This window comes from Simochromis diagramma, unplaced genomic scaffold (assembly GCF_900408965.1).
Source record: "Simochromis diagramma unplaced genomic scaffold, fSimDia1.1 OVJJ01000304.1, whole genome shotgun sequence".
NCBI lineage: Eukaryota > Metazoa > Chordata > Actinopteri > Cichliformes > Cichlidae > Simochromis > Simochromis diagramma.
This window is the reverse complement of record NW_024387030.1, coordinates 2,426,999-2,451,008: the sequence shown is the minus strand read 5'-3', so window position 1 is coordinate 2,451,008 and position 24,010 is coordinate 2,426,999. Positions and strand designations below refer to the sequence as shown.

The 24,010-nt window shown below is 41.0% G+C and overlaps 1 protein-coding gene across 2 annotated transcripts in view; it reads left to right on the top strand.

The window, feature by feature from the left end:
* si:dkey-16j16.4 overlaps positions 1 to 24,010 on the top strand; it is a 32,529-nt gene that overhangs the window by 6,425 nt on the left and 2,094 nt on the right. The window contains exons 2-4 of one of the 2 annotated variants that reach the window (XM_040041522.1): positions 6,024 to 6,105; positions 7,277 to 7,791; positions 14,917 to 14,970. In XM_040041522.1, coding sequence (XP_039897456.1) covers positions 6,024 to 6,105; positions 7,277 to 7,791; positions 14,917 to 14,970 — 651 coding nt within the window. Of the gene's footprint in view, positions 1 to 6,023; positions 6,106 to 7,276; positions 7,792 to 14,916; positions 15,528 to 24,010 lie in introns of those variants that run through there. The other variant, XM_040041521.1, reaches the window with a different exon arrangement.

Here is a 24,010-nt window from a genome sequence, read left to right as displayed (position 1 = left end):
TATTAAGATAAACAAAGTCTGTAAATAGTTGGGATTGTTTTGAAACTGATTGTTTGAAACTGGATAAAAACTGGCAGCCTGAAAGAACTAGAAAGTGTCTAAGTTTGCAACATTTAAATGGACAAAAATGTAGCGATATTGTATTGTGTATATATTATTGCTAGTGCACATGCAAATACTTTTGCAGAAATACTGTTTGCAAGGCACCACCCACTTTTCTGTAATCCATACCTACTCTGGTGTGGTGCTGTGACAAGTCAAACGTGGTTATTACATATTCTCTAAAGAGTTGCAATTCCTCTAATAGCCACTTGAGGCTGGATTAAAAAATGAGGCAGTTCCCATAGACTACCATGTTAAAATGTCCAACTTTACAGCAGAAATGAACATGTTTACTGCCTGCTACGGAAAAACTGCTTTAGTCTATATTTCTCATTTCCATATTTATATTAACTGTATATAGTTTCATTTTTTAAGTAAAGCAAACTTTTGTATTTTAATCATGTTATTAGAACCTGTTTGAGTCACAGGTCAGACTTGGGCAACTGTAGCTGCTACCTGTCTGCTAGGCTTGCTGTCAGCTGATTGGATTTACTGAACCAGAGCTCTGGACTGAGAGCATTTTAATGCAGTTATCTCTGTCATACTTTCTGTTTGTTTTTTGTTTTTGTTTTTGTAGCATCCAAGAGAGTCTGGGCTTCATTTTTTTAGTGAGTGATATTGTAGTATGCTCAAAAGTTTAAATTGGAAGTCCATACCAGATACTTTGTTAGGCACATTTTGCTAATACTGGGTTGGATATAAGGTAAACCATAAGCTCTATGCTTTTTCTTATCAGACGGATAAAAATGCTAAGAAAATACATACATTTCTGTCAAGTTAACCAACTCAGAATCTTTAAATTAATTACATACTTCCAATCGCTCATTTTTATCCAGGAAAAAAAATCGTAATATGATGCAGCCTTTTTAAGTTGGAGTTATGCAGTCCAGGCTTGACCAGAGCATGAGCTGAACTCATTATCTTATGCAGACTACTAAGTGAAATACTGCTCACTTTACAGTAGCAAGGGAGCAACCATTAGCACCATATCCTGGAGCTGAACAGCTGGTGCTACAGCACAGTGTGATGGTGAATGTCAGTTAAGCAATAGCTAGAGTTTGTTGTAGCTAGCTGTGCCAAAGGAGTACCCGTATCAGATGTGGTTCACTGAGAACACATGCAAAGTTTTTCTCTCTTTCATAGTAATACCTGATATCAGATAACTGTCACACGCCAAGTTTTTGCTGTCTAGAAAAACAAAGTGAAACTTATTCAAATACTCATACATGTACCACGGCTTTGCTTCACACTCCCAGAGGAGATTTTGCATAGCTTATTTTTTATCATCTGTTGATATGTACTTGTTTTGCATTAAGAGAAATTTATCAGATGCTGTAGTAGCTTTTGAGTTCATGGGAAGGGGTCTCGTTCTGTTCATGCTTGAGCTGTTGTTGGTCTTTTAACCCCTTCTGGTGAGAAACTAGAAGTTCTTTGCTTCTAAAGTCTCATAGCTAGATAGTCTAGCCCTATGGAGCCATATCCTCTCCCTCAAAAAACTTTCATGCGGTAAAAGTTATTCTTCTGTCAATTTTTATCACGTTTTTAATTGAAGAGGTCTCCAGTTAAAGTCATTTTTGCTTAGGAAGATTTCCAAGTGAATGAACGATACCACTATATCAGTGCTCAATGCTTCATTTATTGCATCCTTTAGCAAAGGGTACTTTAGAGCATCCTTTATGAAAGGAAAGTCCCACAATTCATAGCAACCATCAGTTTGTGAAAACAAATAAACATAAATAACAAGTAATAGAAATCATGTAAATATTAACAGTGCATTTTCCATTTTGTGACCTAACCTGCTAATATGTTAATATCAAAGTGATCAAAGTCATTTTAAGGTTCACTATAATTTAGTTTGCATTAGTTATGTCCATTATTGTATTGCAGTCTTTAGGACTGTCTTGACTTAAGTCCCAGAAAGTCAGAATAAGATTGTCTCTCCAGTAGGACGAGAGAATATGAGTGGACTTGATAAGCAACTAATCACAATCACTGTGACCTCTGTGAGATGAAGTATTTAAGATGTGGATGCCATTGTCATCTCCAGCTAGTTCCATGTCAACAACATTCACATTGTTAAGTAGTCTTATGCAAGTATAGTCGAATTCCCTGAGCACCGTGGTTCACTTTTCTCCTTTACAAATTTCCTTGACATGTTTTCCATCGAGATCAAGGGTAAAGTGATTAGGAAAAGGAAGTCATTCTTTTGGTCTGTTTGACCGCAGCCGGGGTCAAGAGAATAGCTGTTGCTCTATTTTCAGATTTTGATTGCATTAAAGTATCTTTCTGTAAGTCACAGTCAAAGTACCATGAGCCACTCCACCATCTGCCATTTTGATTTGTCTTTTTCCAGACACGAGTCACCTTCAGCCACTACAACCACATGCTTCTCACACACATGGGGTTTCTGTTGTGGTTTAACCACTTTACTAATGTCTGTTATCATTTGGAAACGGTTGTCATCGAGGGAGGACTTCCTGCCATATATCCTTAGCCAACCAATTAGCATGCATTAGCAGACTCCTTTTTTGATGGACAAAATTGTAAGTGTTGGATTTTTTTTTTTTTTTTTTTTAAGCTGACATTTTTTGGAGGGGGCGTGGGTGGTCAAGATGCAGACAGAGCATGTTCATGGACATTGGCATGAAAATGTAAAATGTAAACATGCCAGAATTTATCTGAATCATTCATTTTTCCGACTGACAGAGATTTGTCTGTGAAGAAGCTTTCAGAATTCCAAAGAAGCAGAAAAGCAAAAGCTGCTAACTTGATCTCAGTGGTGATCTCACTGCGAGTGAAAACAGGTTTAAGCGACTCAGACTAAATTCCTGTCTCTTCTGAGTACAATTAAAATGTTTATAACCCGCAACTAGTACCAGTTCACTCTTGGTATCCTACAACGGTAATGTTAACAGGATTTCAACTGCTTTATGGATGCTGCCCAACAATAACTCTCTGTAGTATACAGTGGAGTTGAAGCCCAAGCCAACCACTTGCCAAAACACATTTCCTCCTCACAGTTATTCCTCAACGTCTTTTTCATATGGAGTTCATGAAGTGAAGTTGTTTAACTCGAGACTCCCTCAGCCAAGGGGTTTTGTCTTGTGAACTGGCTCTGGGTCTGTTCATTGAGTATCCTTCCCACAGCTCATGCACCAGTGAAAAGCATGAAGGCTACACTCTTTTATTGCATGGAATATACCCTTTGTTACACTTTTAGGTGACTTCTAGATGTCTTCATTAAGATAGGATAGCATCCTCTATATATGTTTTAGAAAATGGTTGGTGATAACTTTTTAAAAATCTTTAGCGGTAACATTGTTAGAACATCTTGCCTTGAGATTCCTGAAGGTGGCATGTTTTTTAAAATGAATGAATTACTTTGAGCAAGTGGAGCTTCTGATTTAGCATTTTCAGCTGTAGCTTGTTTTCAGTTCGTTTCAGTATTTGTAGGATATTTATTGCTTCAGTTAATGTTCCTGTAGGGTTAAAAAGTTCTGTTAATTGTTGCCTTTGATTTTTAAGCATCACCATGTTGTTCCCTAAACTCCTTAAACTCTTGTTGTTAGATTGTCAATAAATGTAGTAATTGCATTCATAGGAAATGGACTGTTTTGTACACTTTTCCATGCTTTTTCCTACATGAGTGCTTGGTGTCTAACATTCATACTACAATGGATGCATCAGAGAAAAACTTGGGGAAACATTAGCTGGGCTTCTCTACTGACTTAGCCTCTGGGTGCAAATTTTAAATGCACTACTGATGTAGTCAGCTGATATCTGGGACCAACCTTGGGGTTCGGTATCTTGCTCAAGGATAGATTGGCATCCAGACTGGAGTAGCAAGGGATTAAACAATCAACTTCCTGATTAACAGAAGACCTGTAGCTCCTGAGCTATAGCGACACCAAATGGCCTTTAGTTGATGAGCCATGTCATTGCTGGTAGTATGCTATATACTCGGGGAATAAGTCATATTAATTTAGCACATAGCACTTGGTCAAATTGGAAACTTTGGCATGTAGTGCTTACTACCTACTGCTAGCACTGTCACCTCGTAGGTTCCTGCTTCAAATCTACTTTTCCTTTCTGTGTGGAGTTGTGCATATTCTGTTAAAACCTGCTTGCATTCCCTCTAGATACTCAGGATACACACATGTTTATTTAACCGGTGATTTTAAATTGGCAAATGACATGTATGATTATGTTTCTCTGTGTTAGACCATATAGAATCTGGTATAGATTAGGGACTTGTCTGTGGAGCACCTCAGCTCTTGGTGGAAGTAAACTGGGACAGGCTACGTTCATTTCACAAACCTACCACCAGAAACGTTATCTGGGCTTCTCTGCTGACTTAGCCTCGGGGTGCAAATTTTGAATGCACTACTGATGTAGTCAGCTGATATCTGGGACCAAAATTTCTCTTTTGTTCTGCAAATCTTTGTCTAAGGATTCAAATTGATTAAAAAATAATAGAAAGCTAAGCCTTTGATAATAGGCATTTGGGAAAAAAATGTCCATCTTTTGCACCCAGCTTGGATTGTTTACCTGCTAAAACCTGCTCAGATGTGACTTTTTGATGTTATCAGACTTGCTCTTGGAGAGTATACGCAACTGAAGTTTTTAAAGGAAGCATTAAATGAAGGGGGAACTCCAGTTAAACATTTGTAAATGGCCAATCACAAGGAGGTAAAAAACCTCTTATTAGATGGTCATAAAGTTTTTTGGTCTAGTCTAAAATATCATCTATAAATTAACATTGTTTTCAAGGGTCATTTAGACACTGTCCTACTTTGTGAAAGACAAAAATCATTGAGCTAGCAACATAAAGTGTGGAAAGAGTGTTTGTAGTGTTACATCATCAGACTTGGTTTGGCCTATTCTTTGGTCTGCACTGATATGACACATTGGACTGTAAGTATGACATGTTTTCAGTCAGTTTAGCCTACATGCGTCTATAGCAATTTAAGGAAACTACATTTATGATTAATAGGAGTTTTGGCTGACAGAAAGTCGGCCAAAACTTCTGTTACTTATTACTGCTGATATAAGATGTGAATAATGTGATTTCAACGGCCTTGATGTTGTTGCATAACAGCATACTCTGGAACTTCCACTTAATATGAATTGAATACTGTCCTCCCTGTATTTGTCTTTGAAATCCTGGCTTATTTCCCCCTTTTTCACTGTATTTTTTTGAAGGCCGTCAGAAAGAGGAGGAGGAGGTGGTGTGTGTGTGTGTGTGTTACACACTAGAAGGGAGGACACTGTATGTTTGTGTGGATGTATGTGTGTCATCGTACATACAAGCTCAAGCACAGATGGCAGCTGCTCAGCGAAGCCTCGGAGTGGTAATTACTGAGTGTGAGGCGCATTACTTAACTGTTAGCTTTGCAGTCTGCAGGGTATCTGTATTGTTGTTGCTGCTGTAGAGGAGGAAACGATTTTTAAAGAGACAGTCTGGTTTAGGTTGAATGTTTTTCTGTACAGCAACTTGTGTATGTTTACTGAAGCCAGGCAAAATTTTACTCTCAAGGTATGAATATTTTCTAACATAAAGGCTCTGGAATTATATAAAAGTGAGTTAAAGTTTGGTGATTTTTAGTTTGCATTATTGCTGTCAAAACCTGTGAACTAAAAGAGATATACACATGAAATATTCAGGGCTAAAAAAACACTTTTAAGCCCTGTTAAAACTGCCAACAAATCAGTTTTACACCCACGCCAAGTGTCACGATCTAAGACCAAAATCTTCCTTTTCTTTGGCTTGAAAGAGAAGGACCCTTATATATCCTTGTATGATAAACTTTGTATTTTTTGTGTATGTGTGTGTAATATTAAGATTCATATCAGCAGGGGATATGAGGGGTTAATTTAGCATTGCATGTTTGACCTACAGTACAAGCTGATGCTTTTTCCAGATTTCCTACCATGGCAGCGGAGAGGGAGGGGAGAGCGATGACTCAGAAGGGGAGAACCAGGAGCTTGCACAGATTGACAGAGGTATGTTCCCACTGCCAGGCAAATCACCTTTAATTGAAAATAGATGATGACTTTCTGTTTTGGGTCAAAAATAAAGATTAGAGGGGAACACTGATTACTGGAGGAGAATTTTGACTCTGGAAATGTCCTTCAAATTATTACAGTGTTTTCTGGGAAACGAAAAAAGTTTTAATCAACTAAGAAATGCAGTAAAGGTGAAAAGAGGATGCTGAAAGAGCCATTCATACTTATACTTGTAGTTGGCCGTAACAGATTGCTTACAGGAAACTTGAAAAGCGTTTCACTTCAATCAACTTCAGCTACTTCAGAAAGCTGCTGGCAGAAGTTTCATTAGAAAAAGGAATTATGGCCAAATAGCAGCTGCACTGAGGTCATTTATAACAGCTTCTAGTTTTAGGATTTTAAAACATTTCACTGGCTCTTTTTAAAGCACCTACGTCGTCTGGGATCTCATTATCTCTCAGACACCTTAAAACGTAGATGTATTCATTGCACTTTTCTTGACTGATTCAGATTTTGTCTTTCTTTTAAATTCTAAATGTGACCTGCCGATACCGAACTATAACTGACAGCGCGTACAAACAATTTCAACTTTTCGTCAATGTAAAATTAGATTTTCATAGTAAAATAAATTGGTAAACTTCACAATTTTGACTTTATAGTTTGCACAAAGCTACAGGATCTTCTCTCACTTAAACAAGATGAAAATAAAGTGCTCTGCTACTGGAAGGAGGTGCAAATGATTCAAAAAAATAAGTTGCCGAATGCCCACTTTTACCGGACATGTTTTACCTTACAAAAAAAAGCAAATGCAACAGATTTATATAACAAATCCAAGTAGTTTTTGATGCGTGTCAGCTACAGTGATTGTCTTTGTCCCCTGATTTCCAAGAACTGGGAGAACAATAGAAAATAAATATATATTTTGATAGCGTAGAGTTGGGGTAATCTGGAATGATTACTTAGCCTTTATTAGGATTCCTGGTGACTTTTGTTCCTAGTCCTTTAGAGGAGGGAGAGAGAGATAAATCTGACTAGTGGTTAATTTAAAAGTAGGAAACAGATGAGAGCAGAGGGGTACCTTGTTTCAGTGTAACTGGTCTGTTCGGTATTAAATTATAATCTTATAAATTTTTTTAAAATTTGACTTATGAGTTTTTAATTCTCCTAGAGAGGCGGAGAAATTGTGCCCTCACCCCTCTGGCCACCAGCCAGCAGCACAACCAGGGTCCCCTCTCTCCTGCACGGCTGCGACGCCTGCGCCTCCTTTTAGATGCCAATCTGGATCGCCACTCTTCAGAGGAAGAACTCGAGCGAATCAGCTGCGGCGATAACAGGAAGTGGGTGTCTTCACTCTCCCAGCGCCATGGCGATCACCACAGCAGTGCCTCCAGTGATGAGGAGGTGCGGGACCTCTGTGGCTGCAGGTCGCCTGCCGCCTCCGCCAGGTCGCTGGGGGAGCCCGGTGCTTGCCTGGCTGCCTCCCCCAGCCCTGTACTTTTCAGCTCAAGCCCACCACGTAGCCTCAAGCCACCCCCCATGCGATTTCAGCTGCAGGTGGTGCCGCCGGTTGCACGACCCATCATCTTGACCCACTTTGACCAATCAGCACCTTACAGAAAGTATCGGCACAGCTACGGGGGGGAGCCAGGGAGACCCAGTCTGGACTTGGAGAAAATGCAACAGGTCCGTGAGTTAAATACGAGGAGCATGTATATGTTAGCGCTAAATTATTAAAGCAGGGTTTTTCCTGCAGCTAGTATAATGCACCCTTTTTATTCTCCCCTGAAAGAAGGCAGTATGTAATTAGTTCATTTTGTTTGTCTGTCTGTTTCTTAGCAGTCTAAGATTTACAGTTTTCAAGATGTCATTTTCATATTTTTTGTGATGGTAGATGCAAAAAAACCGCTCAAACAGATTAAATTTGGGTAAAATCTGGGTCAAGGTCACACTAAATGTAAAAAAAAAAAAACTTTTGTATTACCCACAATTTGTTTTTTTTATCGCCTTCAAACTTCTCAACAATATACTAGGTCTCAGGAGACACGAGTATCTAGGTTGGCCAAGCATTTGACTTTGACCTTCATTGAGCCCAAGGTCAAAATTGTTACCAATAACAAGTTGAAGTCATCATATTGTAATAAAAACAAAGTTTTACTGTAGTATAGTTCTTGCCTTCGGGAGGACTTGCGCCCTCTGAGCAATCTTGTTTGTTATGTTGCCTTAAATGACAAGAAAATGCCTACAATTTTGCAATTTAAGGTAAAACTTGTTGTCTTCATGTAGACTTATTATGTTATGTTCAGTCAGCCCCCAACAGCCAATTTTGAGTCCGTAAAAACCCTGTTAACGATCGTAGTATCAATGGGCCCTGAAGGAAATGGTTTTGTTGTCCATATTGGAGAAAATGGCATGCATTTTTATACTTCCTTGACCATAACAGGGAACTCTCTTTTTGAGGCAACTTGTGAGGGCCCGGGGCACTTGCCTTTCACATATATCCTGCAGCACCGTGTACCACATTGGCTACACTTCAGTGGAGGCTCATTATATTAAGTGTATCAAGTCGTCAGTGTATAAGGACATAAATCCAAGCAGTCTATGGAAACATTTAGTAAAAGTGCATCACAGAAAACTTAGAGTTCACATCTGACTAGCTCATGGTTTGGCTGTTGGCACTTACAGGTATGTGATATGTGCTGGCAGCCTAGCACCCACACACAGAGTTGGCTACAAGGACAGGTAAAGACTTAAAAAATCAGTGACCAGATTCTAACAAAGGTATTGTTAGGAAGTATTGTCATTTAACATGTAAAGGTCAAATGCAGTGTTTCAAACTCTCTTGCTAACTTATGACACAGATACTGCATCACATCAGGCCATGTTTTCTTCTGTGCAAAACTGAAACTCCAGCAATTACGGCAGTGTATGCAGCACTCACTTCCTCTTCATTTTTTGATGGTAGTTTCCATCATATTCACCAAAATTCTGCAAAGCTTGTGATTTCTATTTTTGATTTTTTTTTTTTTTTTTGGTGACTTGTAAATTTCCATAGTGAGTTTAGTATTAGATAGGCTAACATTTATAGCCTTCACTGCACATGCACACACTGTAGAAAAAGGGTATGTCCTGCAGAGCCAGTTAATATTTGGGACAATATCTCAAGATGTTAGACAAGGGAACACGGGATAAAAAATGCTTCACAATCCCACATAAAGAAGGATATCCGGTCACCTTGCTTAAAAGTAACACATACATGAAATTGCATAACAGTATGAATCCCTATTTTTACTAGTGGATTAACATGTAAGTAATATTTTGTTGTTGTAAATGGTTCGGTTGGAACTGATTAGATACTTTTGGTTAGTTTAAAGAATTACAGTGCATTATATATTTTATAACACTAAAATTTTCCTAAAATGTGAATGCATGTAATTTTAAATCTTACTTCTAGCTTTTAGCACAGTAAAAATACTAAGTACTTCCAAATTATGCTTCAGTACAGCACTCTAATCTACATTTACTTAATGGCTCTGCGGTTTAGTCCCCAGGGCACTGTATAACTGATTAATAATAATCAATTTTTAATTGCTATCAGTCGTTATTGCTGTAATTGAAACAGATCACTGACAGACCATTTCTCTCTCAGTAGGATGTTTAACTTGGAGCTTGGAATGCCATAATTTTGGATAATCAGTGAGTTTATGTGGGGATGTTGTATTAGGAGCCAGATTTTCTTCCCTCAAATATTTGGATGCATTCACAGAATGCAGTCTTTTCATGTCCAACAACCCGTTTCACTGTATGCTGAAATAGATTCTCTGTACTTTACCTATTTATGTAATATCATATTTAATTCTGACACTATAGCAGTATGTGTGCCAAATGGCAGATGAGCCTTAACCCCCTCATCTCCACCCCCCTGAGCAAATCAAACAGCGATCTTGGGTCGCACATTTGGTCCAAAAATACAATCATGAATACTCTTCAAATACACATGCACACACGCAAACAAAGTCCTCCCTTTCCATAGCCGGACGCTCGCCTCCACGGTGGTCTGGCTGGAGAGGGATGAAGGAGAGGGAGCCACGGACGGCAGATGTCCGCCCTCGTTTTTCACAAAGGCTGGCGAACGAGGGGAAACGATGGAGGGGTGGAGGCAGAAGGAGAGGATTAAATAAACAACAGAAAAACGACAGCCACTAATGAGTCACGGCGAAGCTGGTCCGCTAATCATTAAAATCCAATAGACTTGTTGGCCCACACTGTGGATGGGGAAGGGTGTGTGTGTGTGTGTGTGTGTGTGTCTTTGCAAAGAGAGAAACTGCAGGTTTCAGGGGTCCATATGTCCGTGGGGTTTTTAGAGGGAACGAACAGATGATGGGAGACAGCGGGCAACTTCGAGAGGGGTGAAGTGTAAAAAGAGAAGTAGTGTGTCGATGTGTATATGTGTGTGCATCCATCATCCTGCCTGTCTGTCTGTGTCTGCATGTGTACATCCTCCTGTCTGTGTCACTGTGTGTGTGTGTGTGTGTGTGTGTGTGTGTGCACGCTCAGTGAAGTGGAATGGGAGGTGCTGCAGGGAATACAAAAGGGGGCCTACAGAGGTAGCCAGCAGACACATTAACCCTTTAGCTGGACATCTCCCAGTCATGAAATCAGCCTCGACTTCTACAGCTCATCCAGGGTCCAACAAATAGCACATGTTCACTGGTGTTTGTACAGGAAAAAGTTAGCTTATAAACCTTGAATTTCTTATTACCCCCAAAAGCTATCTTAAATGTGTGTTAGAAAGATATATATGGCAAAGCTTCACATTATGTTTGGTCTGAGCACACCATAAGAATGCCGCGGTCAGACATTTAGTGGAGGACCTCGCCCACGCATTTGTAGTACAACCACTTCTCTCTTTTTCTATGAACATAAAGTTGACAACCTTTTTTATCCTCTGGTTTTTATTCTGTTCGGAGTTCCAGAAGCAATTTGGTGCAAACAGTGTTTTATATGCAAATAATTAATTAAGGAGCACAAGCCAAGAAGACTGAGCTCTATAAAAGACAACCATGCCAATGCACGGCTTTATAAATCTAATGAAAAGGATGCATTTCTGCCTGTGCTCGTACACGCAGCTTCAGTCATGAGTTTTATGAAACTGGCCCCCAGGGGAGCAAGAAAGGGAAAGAGATGCGGTTCTTGTTAAAAATGTAATTTAAAGGTGTCAAATATGGGGATTCTGTGCCAAAGGTGCAGGGAACACCTGAAACATATTCTTAACTACATCCTGAAACCATACAAATGGACATGCAAGCAAAGGAAAAGCATTTTCAAGGCCAGAAACGAGAAGAATAAGAAATAAGTATATTTGGCCCAAAATATAGCCTCCCATGCTTATTTTCAGTTAGATTGACTCATAGTCTATTTTTTTTTTCATTTCGAAGAGACAGCTATAAAAAAAACAAGAGCCATAACTCTGTACATGCAGAGTGGGTGGGCTTACACAGCTTCATCTTACAGGAAGATATTTGTACAGCAAATCTGAACACAATAAAAGAAGAAGAAGAAGAACAAGACTGTTCCTTTAGTTCAAAATGAGGCTTGCAGATACTGCAAACTAAATCCTGGGTTATGTTCAGTAGCATACTCCAATATAAATTCAATTTAGTTAGTGTGGCAGCTGCTGGTTATTTGAGCAAAACAAAAAACTGGATGACAATTTAAAGGAAACACCTGAACTGTACAGTGACTTGGTCAAAGTTGTTCCAAGTGATCGACTGTATCCTGATGTGAGTGAAAATAGCAAAAGATTGAATTAAATTCACTTCAAAGCATTTTATATCATAAGGTAAAAAGCCGAGAATAGTGAGAAAACCAACCAACAATTAAAAAAAACCAAACAAAAAAATAAACCTGCTATGAGCAAGCACTTGATGACAGCAGGAAGGAAGAACTCTCTTTTAACAGGGCAGAACCAGGCTTAGGGAGGGACAGCCTCCCTAATGATAATAATAATGATTAAATGCTGAGTGGTGTATAAACACACGGAGTGAAAAGACATGAGTGAAGATAACCCACTGCACCCACAGCAGCCCAAGACTATTGCAGCATAGCTAAGGGAGCATTCTGAGTTACCTGTTCCAGCCCTACTTCCTTTAGGAGGAAGCTAATTTTGGTCGCTTGCATCTTCAATCTTATAGTTTTGAGTACTTCTCATAACTGGTGGGCGTAGGTGAGGAAGGAATGTAGATTGAGCAGTAAGTCATCTGGCTTGCCTTCACGCTCTGATCGCTATTCGGCACAACGGGCTGGTACCAAACTGATCTGTTGGTCTCTGTCTTCACTCAGCTCATGAACAAACCCCAAAATGTTTGAGCAACTCCCCAAACACTGAGTGGGCACTCCACTTTCTTCTAGGTGAAAACGATGGCCTCAGACTACCATAAGAGTGCATGGAAAAAATATTAATTCTTTAAATTGAAATGGTCCTTAAATGCTGAAGGATATTGACAGTGCACTTAGTTTTGGCTCAGGTGCTCCCTCTCTAAGACCAGGGGCTAACGTGCAGGTCTATGATTCCCCAGTGTGACCGTAAATAATTAGTCATGCCTTTATTTATTTATTTATTTATTTATTTATTTATGGGTTCTTTCATTTAGTCTCTGATAACTCCTTATGCTTGCTTGTTCGTGTCCATTCAATTCAATTCAATTTTATTTATATAGCGCCAAATCACAACAAAAGTCGCCTCAAGGCGCTTCATAGGGTTAGGGTTCCCACAAACGGCACAGATGTTGCGCTGATTATCATGGGAAAAAACAGTTTTTGTGGCAGATGCTGGTCATTTTACAAAAAAAGGAAAAACTGGATGACAGTTTAAAGGAAAACCCCAATTGCATAGTGAGTAGGTCATAGTTGTTCTAAGTGATCGACTATATGCCGATGTAAGTGAAAATGGTGTTGATTGCTACATATACTATAACATTCACACCCACCAGGTCTCAACCCAGCCAGTTATCTATGAGAGATTCTGGTCTGACTTGTTAGCTCTCTGCACCATCATCCAAACACTAAGTGTTAAACTGAAATGAATAACACCACTGTGAAAGCTAAGTGGAACTAAAAAGCAAAAGATTCAATTAAATTCACTTCAATTCAATATTATTTATATAGCACTAAATCACAACAATAGTTGCCTTAATGCACTTCTATTGTAAGGTAAAGAGCATAGAATAGAGAGAAAACCCCAACAATAAAGCAGCTCGGATTGAGCAAGCACTTGGTGACAGTGGGAAGGAATAACTTCCTTCTAACAGGACAGACCCAGGCTTAGGGAGGAGCAGCCTTCTGCTGGGACCAGTTGGGGGTGGTGGGAGGAAGACACACTGTGAAAGAGAGTGAGAGATTAAAAATAACTAATGATTAAATGCAGAGGGGTGTATAGGCATATATCATGAAAAGCGGTCAATGAAGATAACCCACTGCATCCTGGGAAGCCCCCAGTACCAAGCCAATTGCCGTTCAGAGGGAGCGCTCAGAGTTACCTGTTCCATCCGTAACTCCCCTTAGGAGGAAGCTAGTTTCAGCTGCTTCTGTCCACTTATTGTTTTCATCACTGCTCACAGCTGGTGGGCGTAGGTGAGGAAGGAATGTAGATTGAGCAGTAAATCAACAGGCTTGCTTTCTGGTCTGATATCTATTCAGCACAACAGGCTGGTACCAAACCCTTTGTGTCGACTTCACTCGTCCTCAGGTCATGAACAAGACCCCCAAATTTTTTAGCCCGGAGAGGTGCAAACGATGGCCTCACACTACCATCCATTAAAAGAGTCCAGTGTTAAGGTAGTACTTATGCCCTGGATTCACTTTTCAGAACCTGGAGTCTACATCCATCTTAACTAGGCGGCCCTTGGATGTAAACAGTGGTTATAGCTTTCACCAAGGATTAGCCTAGATAAGTCAAGGCTATTTTTGTAGCATGTTGCATAGAAGACAATTTCTGTACCCACGTTTCTACAGCTCGTTGGCAAGCTGTGACCTGTTTAAGGTGAGGGTGGTGTGCAGGGGTGGATAAAATTATCACTTTGATTTTTCTCTAAGATGGGTTCTTTGAAAGTTTGCATGAGGCCAGCTCAAACATGTAGCATCTAAAATAAACATTGGTTTTGGTTTGTTTTTAAATTCTTCTTCAAGCATTTTGCACCCAAATAGACTGTAGAGTCACCGATGGGAAGAGGAAAAAAAAGAAAGATGAGGGCTGGCAGGAGGTGAGCATGAGGGCAAGTGCACGCTGACTGTCTCCCACATCACAGCAGCAGGAGTCTTGTGGTGCTTCCATTCTCTCCTGCGCTCCCTTCCCCTTTGGAAGCTACCTCCGTGACTCCAGACAATTCGATGATTGTGTGGTCCCTCCACCCCCACTGTGTTTTCTTTCTTTTTTCTTTTTTTCTGGAAACTGTGGAGCTGCGTGGTCATGGAGGGGAGTGGGAGACAGGATGTTGCATAAGCTTCATTGACCAACTGTTTATACTTGAGTGAGACAGCTGGATTTGCTGACTTCCTCGATCATCCCGAATTAAACATTAAGCCGGTGCCTACTTTGTTTTCATGTGTTGGTGTTTTGCTGTTTTTGATATGGCTGATTATAGAAAAATACACACATGCACCGACACTAGCTTTAACCAGTCATTTTCTCTCATAAAAAGTTCAGTCTACAAGAAAAGGTGTGGAGCTTTTACTCTTCCTGTCACAGAGGAGCTGCTGCTGAAATTTTAATATCGATAGAAAAGTCACTGTGCTTTCTTCTTGTCTTCACAGAAGATGCTGCTGAAAAAGAACTGCGGAGGGAAAACACGGACCATAAAGATTCGGGTGAGTTCACTTTCATTGCCACACGAATACCCTGCTGGCAGGAAACGCTCCCACAACATTGGCGAACATTGGAATAGTATTCCTGTAAGCTTCAAAGCTCAGCTAAGACATAACATTTTGACTGCAACACTCGAGATGTTTTGAGAATATTGTCACGGTGAAGGTTATGAAGTTTACTGATATCAGCTGTACGAAACATTCCTACAGCTGATAGCAGTAAAAAAAGAAATAAAACAACTTGTCAGCACAACAGCTGGTGATGTTTTCAGGCTGTTATGAGCTCTGAAGGGACAAAGCGCTCATATATATAACAGATAATAATATATTTTTTAAGCTTTCCCACATCAGTCAGTCCATCTGTAAACCCTTGAAGTGGACAGTATTGTGCAAAAGTCTTGAGCCAAGCCTCATTTCCATATATTTTGCTTCCAAGGAGCCAAGGCACACAACCCAGTGAGTGTTGTGTCTACACAAAAGAGAAGAAAGCAAAAATCTGTCCCCCATGTTTTAATAGGATCTATGAAAAACTCCAAAGATAACACAATTTGATGGGCATATAAAAGTATTTTGACACCAACAAGGTGATTCCCTAAGAACTAATAGCTGAAAACTTGGCAGGTTGTGCAGTTTGTCCTTAATAAATGTGAGGAAACTGGACAAGTGGAGGACACAGGAAGAAGTTGCGGGCTTGAATAAGTATTTGCAGAAGATGAAAAGTATTTGAAGGTAATGTCCTTCATCAGAAATGGTCTCAGAGGAAGGTGGCTGTCAAGAAGCTATTCTTTAGAAAGGGAACCAGGTTGAAAGGACTAAGGTACGCCAAATTACTCAAGAACTGGCCTGAAGATCAGTGACAACAAGTCTTATGGAGTAATGAATCCAAATTTTTTTGGTTGGCAGTGTTGTTAAGTATGTAGAGCGTTCCAACAGTGAGTGCCTGTAGCCATGTTTAAAAACCATCCATGTAAGATAATAAACAGGATCCCATATTTAAATGAGGGCAAAATAAAAGCTTCGTTTTGAACTTTTATTGCTGGGTAAAAATATTTTTTTTCTGCTCAGGCTGAAGCGTTCCATTTATGGGTTGTAATATCTTTAACAGGGGCATTATTATGATATACAGATGCTGCTAAGTTGAAGATAAAAGTGATATAAAAAAAAAACCCAGTGCTATCAGTTAAAGTCACAGATTCACTTTGCAGTTTATCACAGCTCTCTCACTGCAGACAGCATCTACACACTAAATGCCTAATTAGAGCAATGTGACAACTGCTAACAGAGTTCACTTTCCTCTTGCACACCGAGAGACTCACTAGGCTGAGTTCACTCTTAGTTTAATTGCCTATTTGTCTTCTCCTTTCTTCTCTCATTTGAGCTAACGATAGCTACACACTGACTCAGAGGTGTCTGCTCAATTTGTTGCTGGCCTTGAGTCACTGCAGTGAGTTGCACTATTTTTACTTTACCAGACTTGAACAAACCGAGTTCCCCGTGTATCACTTTGAACCAGCGCTCATACTGGTTTAGCCTTATTGAGATAAGAGTGACTTAAGAGAGTCCTGTTAACAAAATAAATACATCTAAGCATGATTTTCAATGATAATTTTCAATGGTTACAAGACGTCATTTACAATAGTTTTTTATATATATATGTATATATATATATATATATATATATATATATTAGGGGTGCAACGATACACAAAATTCACGGTTCGGTTCGGTTCGATACTTTGGTGTCACGGTTCGATATTTTTTCGATACAAAAAAAATGTTCATGCCTTTTTAATTTGTCATTTATTAAAATTATAAATATATATTTTAACTCAAAAGTACAGTTTTTAAATTTAACCCTAACCCTTGTGCATGTTTTTTATTTTGACAGCGAATGCGCACCTGTGGACCACTTATGTGCAGCCCTGGTTATTTAGCTCATCATATTGCAGCCACAGAAATTCTTTTGTCCATGAAACCATAAAGCTGCACTTTCTTTTTGCCTTATAGTCTGATTTGTCATAACTTCTCCGTTTTGTGGTAAGCTTTTCTTTGGCTGTCACTTCTTCACCCTGACCTGTCTTATTTGGCTCAGCAGAACTGAAATGCTTTTACACGCTCACTCACATAAGCTCAGCGATTCTCTGCGCGATCAACCTCTCACATGTTTAAGCTTGCTGCGGGAGATTTCACTTGTCATGTTTGCATAGTAAGCTAACGATTAATAAGACGATGTCAGAGGAATTGGTGCACAAATTATCATCACTCACAGATCAGTGCTGTCGCTCTCTATACACAGTTCGCACGATTGCAAAGTGAAAGCAAAAAAACAAGCGCAAATTCAAACGCGACTTCAATATGTCACATATTGACAGTGGCTCACCGATGCCAATGACATAATTACCCAGCTACATTTCTGAAAGAATGCAAAAGCATTGACATATATTTTTCCTACAATAGCCCGACGGGCAGGGAAGAGATAGATTTTGGTAGCCCGACTGAAAAAATCGCTAGCTCCGGGACGTCGGGCTAGCGATATTGCAAGCCCTGTATCTGATTGAGGAATCACTCATCTTTGGAAAAGAGAGTTTATTACAGAGAAATGTCTCTTTCCAAAATAAAAGCTATACTATCCGCTTCTTCTGGGCTATATTCTCAGCAGCATAAGGAGAATCATGTGCTAACAGCTGTCTAAATGACTTGGCTAAAGTTAGTAGCATGCTTGTTGTTTTTGTCTTTGCACTAGGATGATGTCGGCGTAAATGTGCAGTCATATTCGTTGTGTTCCCACTAGTGCTTTCAGGTTAATCTCGTTGAAATGACCTTAACGCCACAACACGGCAAATCTCCGTTAACGAGCTACCGCCGATCGCTCCGTGCATGGGGCTACACGGCAAACACGTTAACGAGCTAACTGCGCTAACACACTAGTTCACACCAATGTAATTGAGCATTGCATGGCACATCCAACATACTGTTTTACTTTAGTCCATGACTCGCTTACCTTCACGGTCATACGTCACATGAAAACCAAAATAATTCCAAACGCCAGATCTGAATGTTGCAAGTAGAGCTTAACTTCTGTCTCGCTAGCTTGCCCTGCGCTCTTCCTTCTGACTATGCTGTCTGTGTTGAGCGCTCAGTGGATCTGCGCTCGACAGTGCAGCCTAGGCGGAGTAGTCGAACACAGATTCACTGAGCGCTCAACACAGACAGCATCGTCAGAAGGAAAATTGATAAAATAAATTACAAATGTTGTATTGTTCGATACATATGCGTACCGAACCGAAAGCACTGTATCGAACGGTTCAATATCGATACGAATATCGTTGCACCCCTAATATATATATATATATATATATATATATATATATATATATATATATATATATATATATATATATATATATATATATATATATATATATCTTCTTTAGCTGAAGAACCAGTGAGCTTATCCAATGATGAGACGTCCGTTCATTCACAGTTCACACCATTCTTCTTATTCTTTCCTTGAGTATTCGTCAGATTATAATGAAACTTGCACTCAACAATGGGTCGTCACTCAAAACGGTGCTAAAGGTCGTCCAACTCACGGTAGATTAGAACGTTAACCAACTATGAACGGGTTAAAGTTCTAGTTAACTTGAAAATTTAGTTTGAAATTAAGATCCATCCATGCATCCATCCTCCCATCCTCTGCTGCTTATCCGTGCTGGGTCACGGAGGCAGCAGTCTAAGCAGAGTCCAGACCTTCCTTTACCCAGCCACCTCCTCTACGTCATCCAGGGGGACCCTGAGGCGTTACAAGGCCACGCGAGAGATCCAATCTCTCCAGCATGTCCTTGGTCTACCTCCGGTTCTTCATCTGGTAGGACATGCCTGCAACTCCTCACAGAGGAGGTGCCCAGGAGGCATCATGGTCAGACAGATGTTCAAACTACCTCAACTGGCTCCTTTTGAAGGGGAGAAGTAGTGGCTCTACTCCTACTTCCTCCTCTATGACTGAACTTCTCACCCCAACTCAAAAGGAGAGATCAGTCACCCTTCGAGGAAAGCTCATTTCCGCCACTGAGGAAATGTGTTGGGCTGTGGTCAAGGGCGGAGGCCCTGGTGGTCCTATACCCAACTGCTGAGGGTGGATATTGGGACATGAGAATAAATTCTTATAATAAACTAGACATTATGGTTTATTTTTGGACCTATTTTTGATCGTGAACTTGTATCTCATCAGTAGCAGCTGGCTATCAGGTAGCAGACGTAAAGCTGTTAATGAATCAACTCCATCTTGCAAATTATCTGGAAAAAAAGAAGCAATGAAAACACCAAGAAGGAAATACTACTTAGGCTCATGTCATTATCACAGCTGTAATTATAGTTTTGGGCGAGCCGCAGACGATTTTCAGATTTCCAAATGGGTCTCGGCAGTCTTTAGAAATGCCTGGTATATGAAAATCTAAAATCATGACAGGTCTAATTCCTGATATAGTCAGCTCTTACAGAGGATGCACCAACAGGCTGCAGTATAAGATAAATAAGAATTATTTTGAACTGTGAATCACACAAAGCTACTGTAACAGAGTCTAAAAATAAAGTGAAGAAAACCAGTCAAAGCAGATTATCATTATCAAGTGTGTCTTACATGTAAATTAATTGAAATCAATTTAAACACGACTTTGCATGCAGAGCCTTTCCTTTAATGCTGGCTGATGGGCAGTCCAGATCAGGGTATCCATTACGGTCGCGATAAGGTTGCGAGGTTGCTCAGCCCCTGTGAACAGACCGGCCTGCCTTATTGCCAGCACCTTGATCTCCATCCAACTGCATACTGGGACAGCATCTGGCTGCAGCGTTTGTTCCCATGCCCCACTAGCTACTGAGCTATAGAGACTGTGGAAAATCTGATAGCGCCATTGGATTCCTTTTGCAAACTTTACTGCAGTGATACATTAGCCGAAGAATGAAAAAATGCCCTCCTTTTCACGTTTGTTTGATCTCTTGATTTCACTCAACAGCCTTTAATAGCTGTGCTTTCCGCTTGTCCCATTAGTGCACATTTACCAGCCTGAATACTTCTGTAAATACAACAGGAATTTCCCAAAGAAGTCCAAACGCAACGGCCAACAATTAATCATCAGCGATGAGACTGTGTACATGGTGATTTTTGCTTAGAAGGACGGAGAGCTGGAGGCTGGAACAAGCTTTGTCGTCTTGGCACGGAGGAGGGCGCTCCAGAAGGAGGCACAGTGTGGTGAGAAAAGTGACGTTATTATCACGTCGTGTGGGATAGTGTCAGTGGAACCTTATCACACACTTGTTTATGAGCGCACACATGTGCGTGCACACGTACACACAGCGACTGTAACAGCATCGAGTATACCTCAGTCCTGCATGATGATGAGTGAAAATGTAAAAAACCGAGGTGGCGATGAGAGATGGAGCTGAGGAGGAGGAGGTAGAGTGTGTGCGGTTCCCTTGTGGTGTATTTCCAGGGATGGAGTCATTTTCCATTTATAGCCTGGCCGGCTGCTATCTGTTTAGTTCCACTGATACGTGGAGATATTGCTCATTATCCCGTGTTCTCACTGGTGAAGCTGGTAGTGTTGCTGATGTCCCCGTCAGTGACGTCTGTGGGCACTGTGTTTGTTCCAGTTCAGAGATTTTTGTCTCAAAGTGAGTGCACAGTGGATTGATGAGCCATTTGGAAGCTTGTGTCCACTCTTTGTGCACTTTTTTCCCCCTTCCATCTCCTTCTGTCGACCCACGGTTTCCTGGCCAAGATCCAGCACAAAGGCACTGGATCTCGCTGGGTGGGTGCAGGAGGGGGTTGAAACTGGACTCAAGTTTTCAAGCATGGGAGTTGTTACAGGGGTTGAGGAGGTTGATGGTGGTGGCGGTGGCGGTGGGGGTTTTGTGTAAGCAGAATGAAAACACAGCTTTGGACCCTGTAGCTGCTGCTGAGGCCTCCCCCTCAGGGCCTGGAGGTGAATAGGAGAGTTTATTGATGAGAGCTTCCCCGGCTGTAGCAGGCGAGAGTGATGGCGTCTGGTTTCAGCCACTGTAAAGAATGGAGGAGGGAAAAAATTGATTGAGCTGAGGGAAGTGGTGCAGATATAGGCAGAATTGAGGGAACTAAATGTAGGGAAAAAGTGGTGCATGACCCTTTGGTTTCTGGTTGAGGTAAATCCGACTTTTGTATTACAGCAAGACTGAAATGGACTCGAGGTGAGGGCTCAGTGAAGAGCTACAATCCATGCTCACAGCTTTGAGCCATCGACCAGCACCAGTTATGCTCTTGTCCTGATAACATCTCCCCCTGGCATTGCAAATAAATTAACACTCTGAGAAGCTATCACATTCCGCTAGGCGCGATTGTGTTAAATAGGGCGCAGTTGCTTACTGCAGACCTCAGTATCGTTTGTATCATTTATTTAAATATAGCAAATGTTGCAACTCTGAAAGAGAGACTCCTAAAATAAATATGCAACAAACTTTTTCCGTGCTTTGAAGTCACATGATTGGCACAGTAACCTCTTAAGTAAATCCCGTCAGTGGCTTTTCGATGCCAATAGCGGCTGTTAAATCTTTAGAGTTTAAGATTCTTTTAGATGGTTTAACTCAGCGGTCCCCAACCTTTTTTGCGCCACGGACCGGTTTATGCCCGACAATATTTTCAGGGACCGGCCTTTAAGGTGTCGCGGATAAATACAACAAAATAAAACTAGTACCGGCACCGAAAAAAGAAGATTTATTCATAAAGCACGTGAAAAGACCCAGGAAAACCGAGGTAACGATAAAAACGATAACAAAATAGCGCTGAAAACTGATTAAAAACCTTGAAAACCATACATTTCACACCTGAGCCTCAACTCTTGCGGCCCGGTACCAAACGACTCACGGACCGGTACCGGTCCGAGGCCCGGGGGTTGGGGACCGCTGGTTTAACTGATCTTTCATGCCATTGTTCCTACTGCAGAGATCTGTACTCGGTCTGACCCTGAATGCCGCAGATGTAAACTCTGTGAGGAGGATTGTTAATGTGGACAGGGAGTTGTCCTGATGTATGACTTTTCTCTGCTGTTGGAGTAGCTCACAGCTACCATATGGAGAACATCTCAGCAGAGTTCACATCCATCAAGTTTACTGTGGCTCAGTCTCAGAGTGAGATTTTCCATGTCTCTCTCTCTCTTTTTTTTTCGGCTCTTTATTCAAACATGAGTACACAGAGCGGCTCTAAGTGGTGATGGGAATTGTTGCTGAGTTACTGTTGTAGAGCTGAACCCCTGAAGATGTCGGTTGAAGTCATAGCAACACCTGTAGCTTCACATGCACTGATGTTATTGGGTGATTTTTCTAGCAGCGGCGGGTGCTCTCCCCGCATCTCAGGGGATCCACTTAGTTACTCTAATGCATCGGTCTCCCAATTTACAGCTCTCTGTATAAGCACACGCTCCAGTCTTTCCATGGTATCAGCTCGCTGCAACAAGTCTGTCTCTGAAGAAATGTGCTCCCTCCTTGGATTTGGCTCTGAGGGAGAAAGTGCCGCCTCACTGCCAAATCCAACAAAGTCATTTCCTGTTGTTTCCTGTAGGGAGGAGAATGACGAGGGCTAAATTTAGACGGAGGCCTTCTAGAGCCATGAGAAGCTCAGAGAGGGGTCTCTGCAAGTGGAAAATCATTTATGTCACTGAACCTGCAGTGTGCATAAATAAATAAATAACTAATTAGCGTGAAAATGTTCTAATTAGGTGCAGTAACTTTCCAACAGTGCCAGTTGAGTTTTCACTTTGCTCTGATGTGTCCTGAGGATCCAGCATTTCCACACTTCTCCACAGACTGTCAGTTTAACCTGATGTGTGCTGCACTCTGTCGCACGTATGAAGTGCCCAGGTATCAAGTCGTCAAGACTACTTTATGCAAACCAGAAACATCCAGCCTCTAAACCAGGGCTGTCAAACATAAAGCTTGGGGTCCAGAATCAGCCGAGCCCAAGACTCCAATCTGGCCCACAAGATGACACAGATACAGACTTCCCCCATGAAAGAAAGAAAGTGTACTTTATTGGTCCCCGTGGGGAAAATCGCTCTCTGCATTTAACCCATTCACTCAGTGAAGCAGTGGGCAGCCATTGGGTGCCCGGGGAGCAGTGTGTAGGGACGGTACCTTGCTCAGGGGTACCTCAGGGTAGCTGTTCAGGGGAATCGAACCCCCGACCTTCCGATCATGGGGCCACCACTCTACCTACTGAGCTATCCCTGCCCCAGTCATACTACACCAAAGTAAATAAGTAATAGATTACAATACATAACTGCTTACAATTGAAGCCTCGGGCCCACTATGGTCAGTGATTTTTGTCATCAAACAGGGAGAGTGATGAGTGATGAGAGTGTGGATGTCTTTGTGCCTGCCAGTTTATTTGTGAGTCCGTGTAGTCATTATAAGGGGACCAGTGTGCACTGAATTCAAAGAGCTGTTTTGTGTGAAGACATTTTTCACTACCCACATCTTTGCAATTCTTCATTAAAACAACACAAGAGACACAGCAGCTCCTCTTCTTCCTTGTTGTCATTTTGAGTAGGTTCGTAGCGCCTGTGCTTTTTATAATGCTGAGTGACTGCACATGTGAAAACAAATCCTTTGTGCAGAATTTACATGGACTTGTAATGACTATAATAGGATCACCCGATGTCTCTCTGAGTGACCTCATCTGCAACTACGTATATACTACTACTAATTTATACTACATAACTGTTGAGCTGTCAGGCTGAGTCATTCTTTATATTTGAACTACTGGTAGAGTCACCCTTTTCTCCTCCATCATGCTAGAAAAGGGAATTCAACCTTCAAGGGAGGGTTATGTTGTGCTTTTTTTGCACTTGGGCAACACAAAATGCATCATTGAGGGTGGAAAGCATTACCTCAGTGCCTTAACTCAGTCCAGATAGGATTGGGTTATGGATTATTGTTTGGGTTATTGTTTGAAATCTAGGAGCAGACACAAGAAGTTCATTGCTCGCTGAAAGTGAGGAGATGCATTGTGACCGTT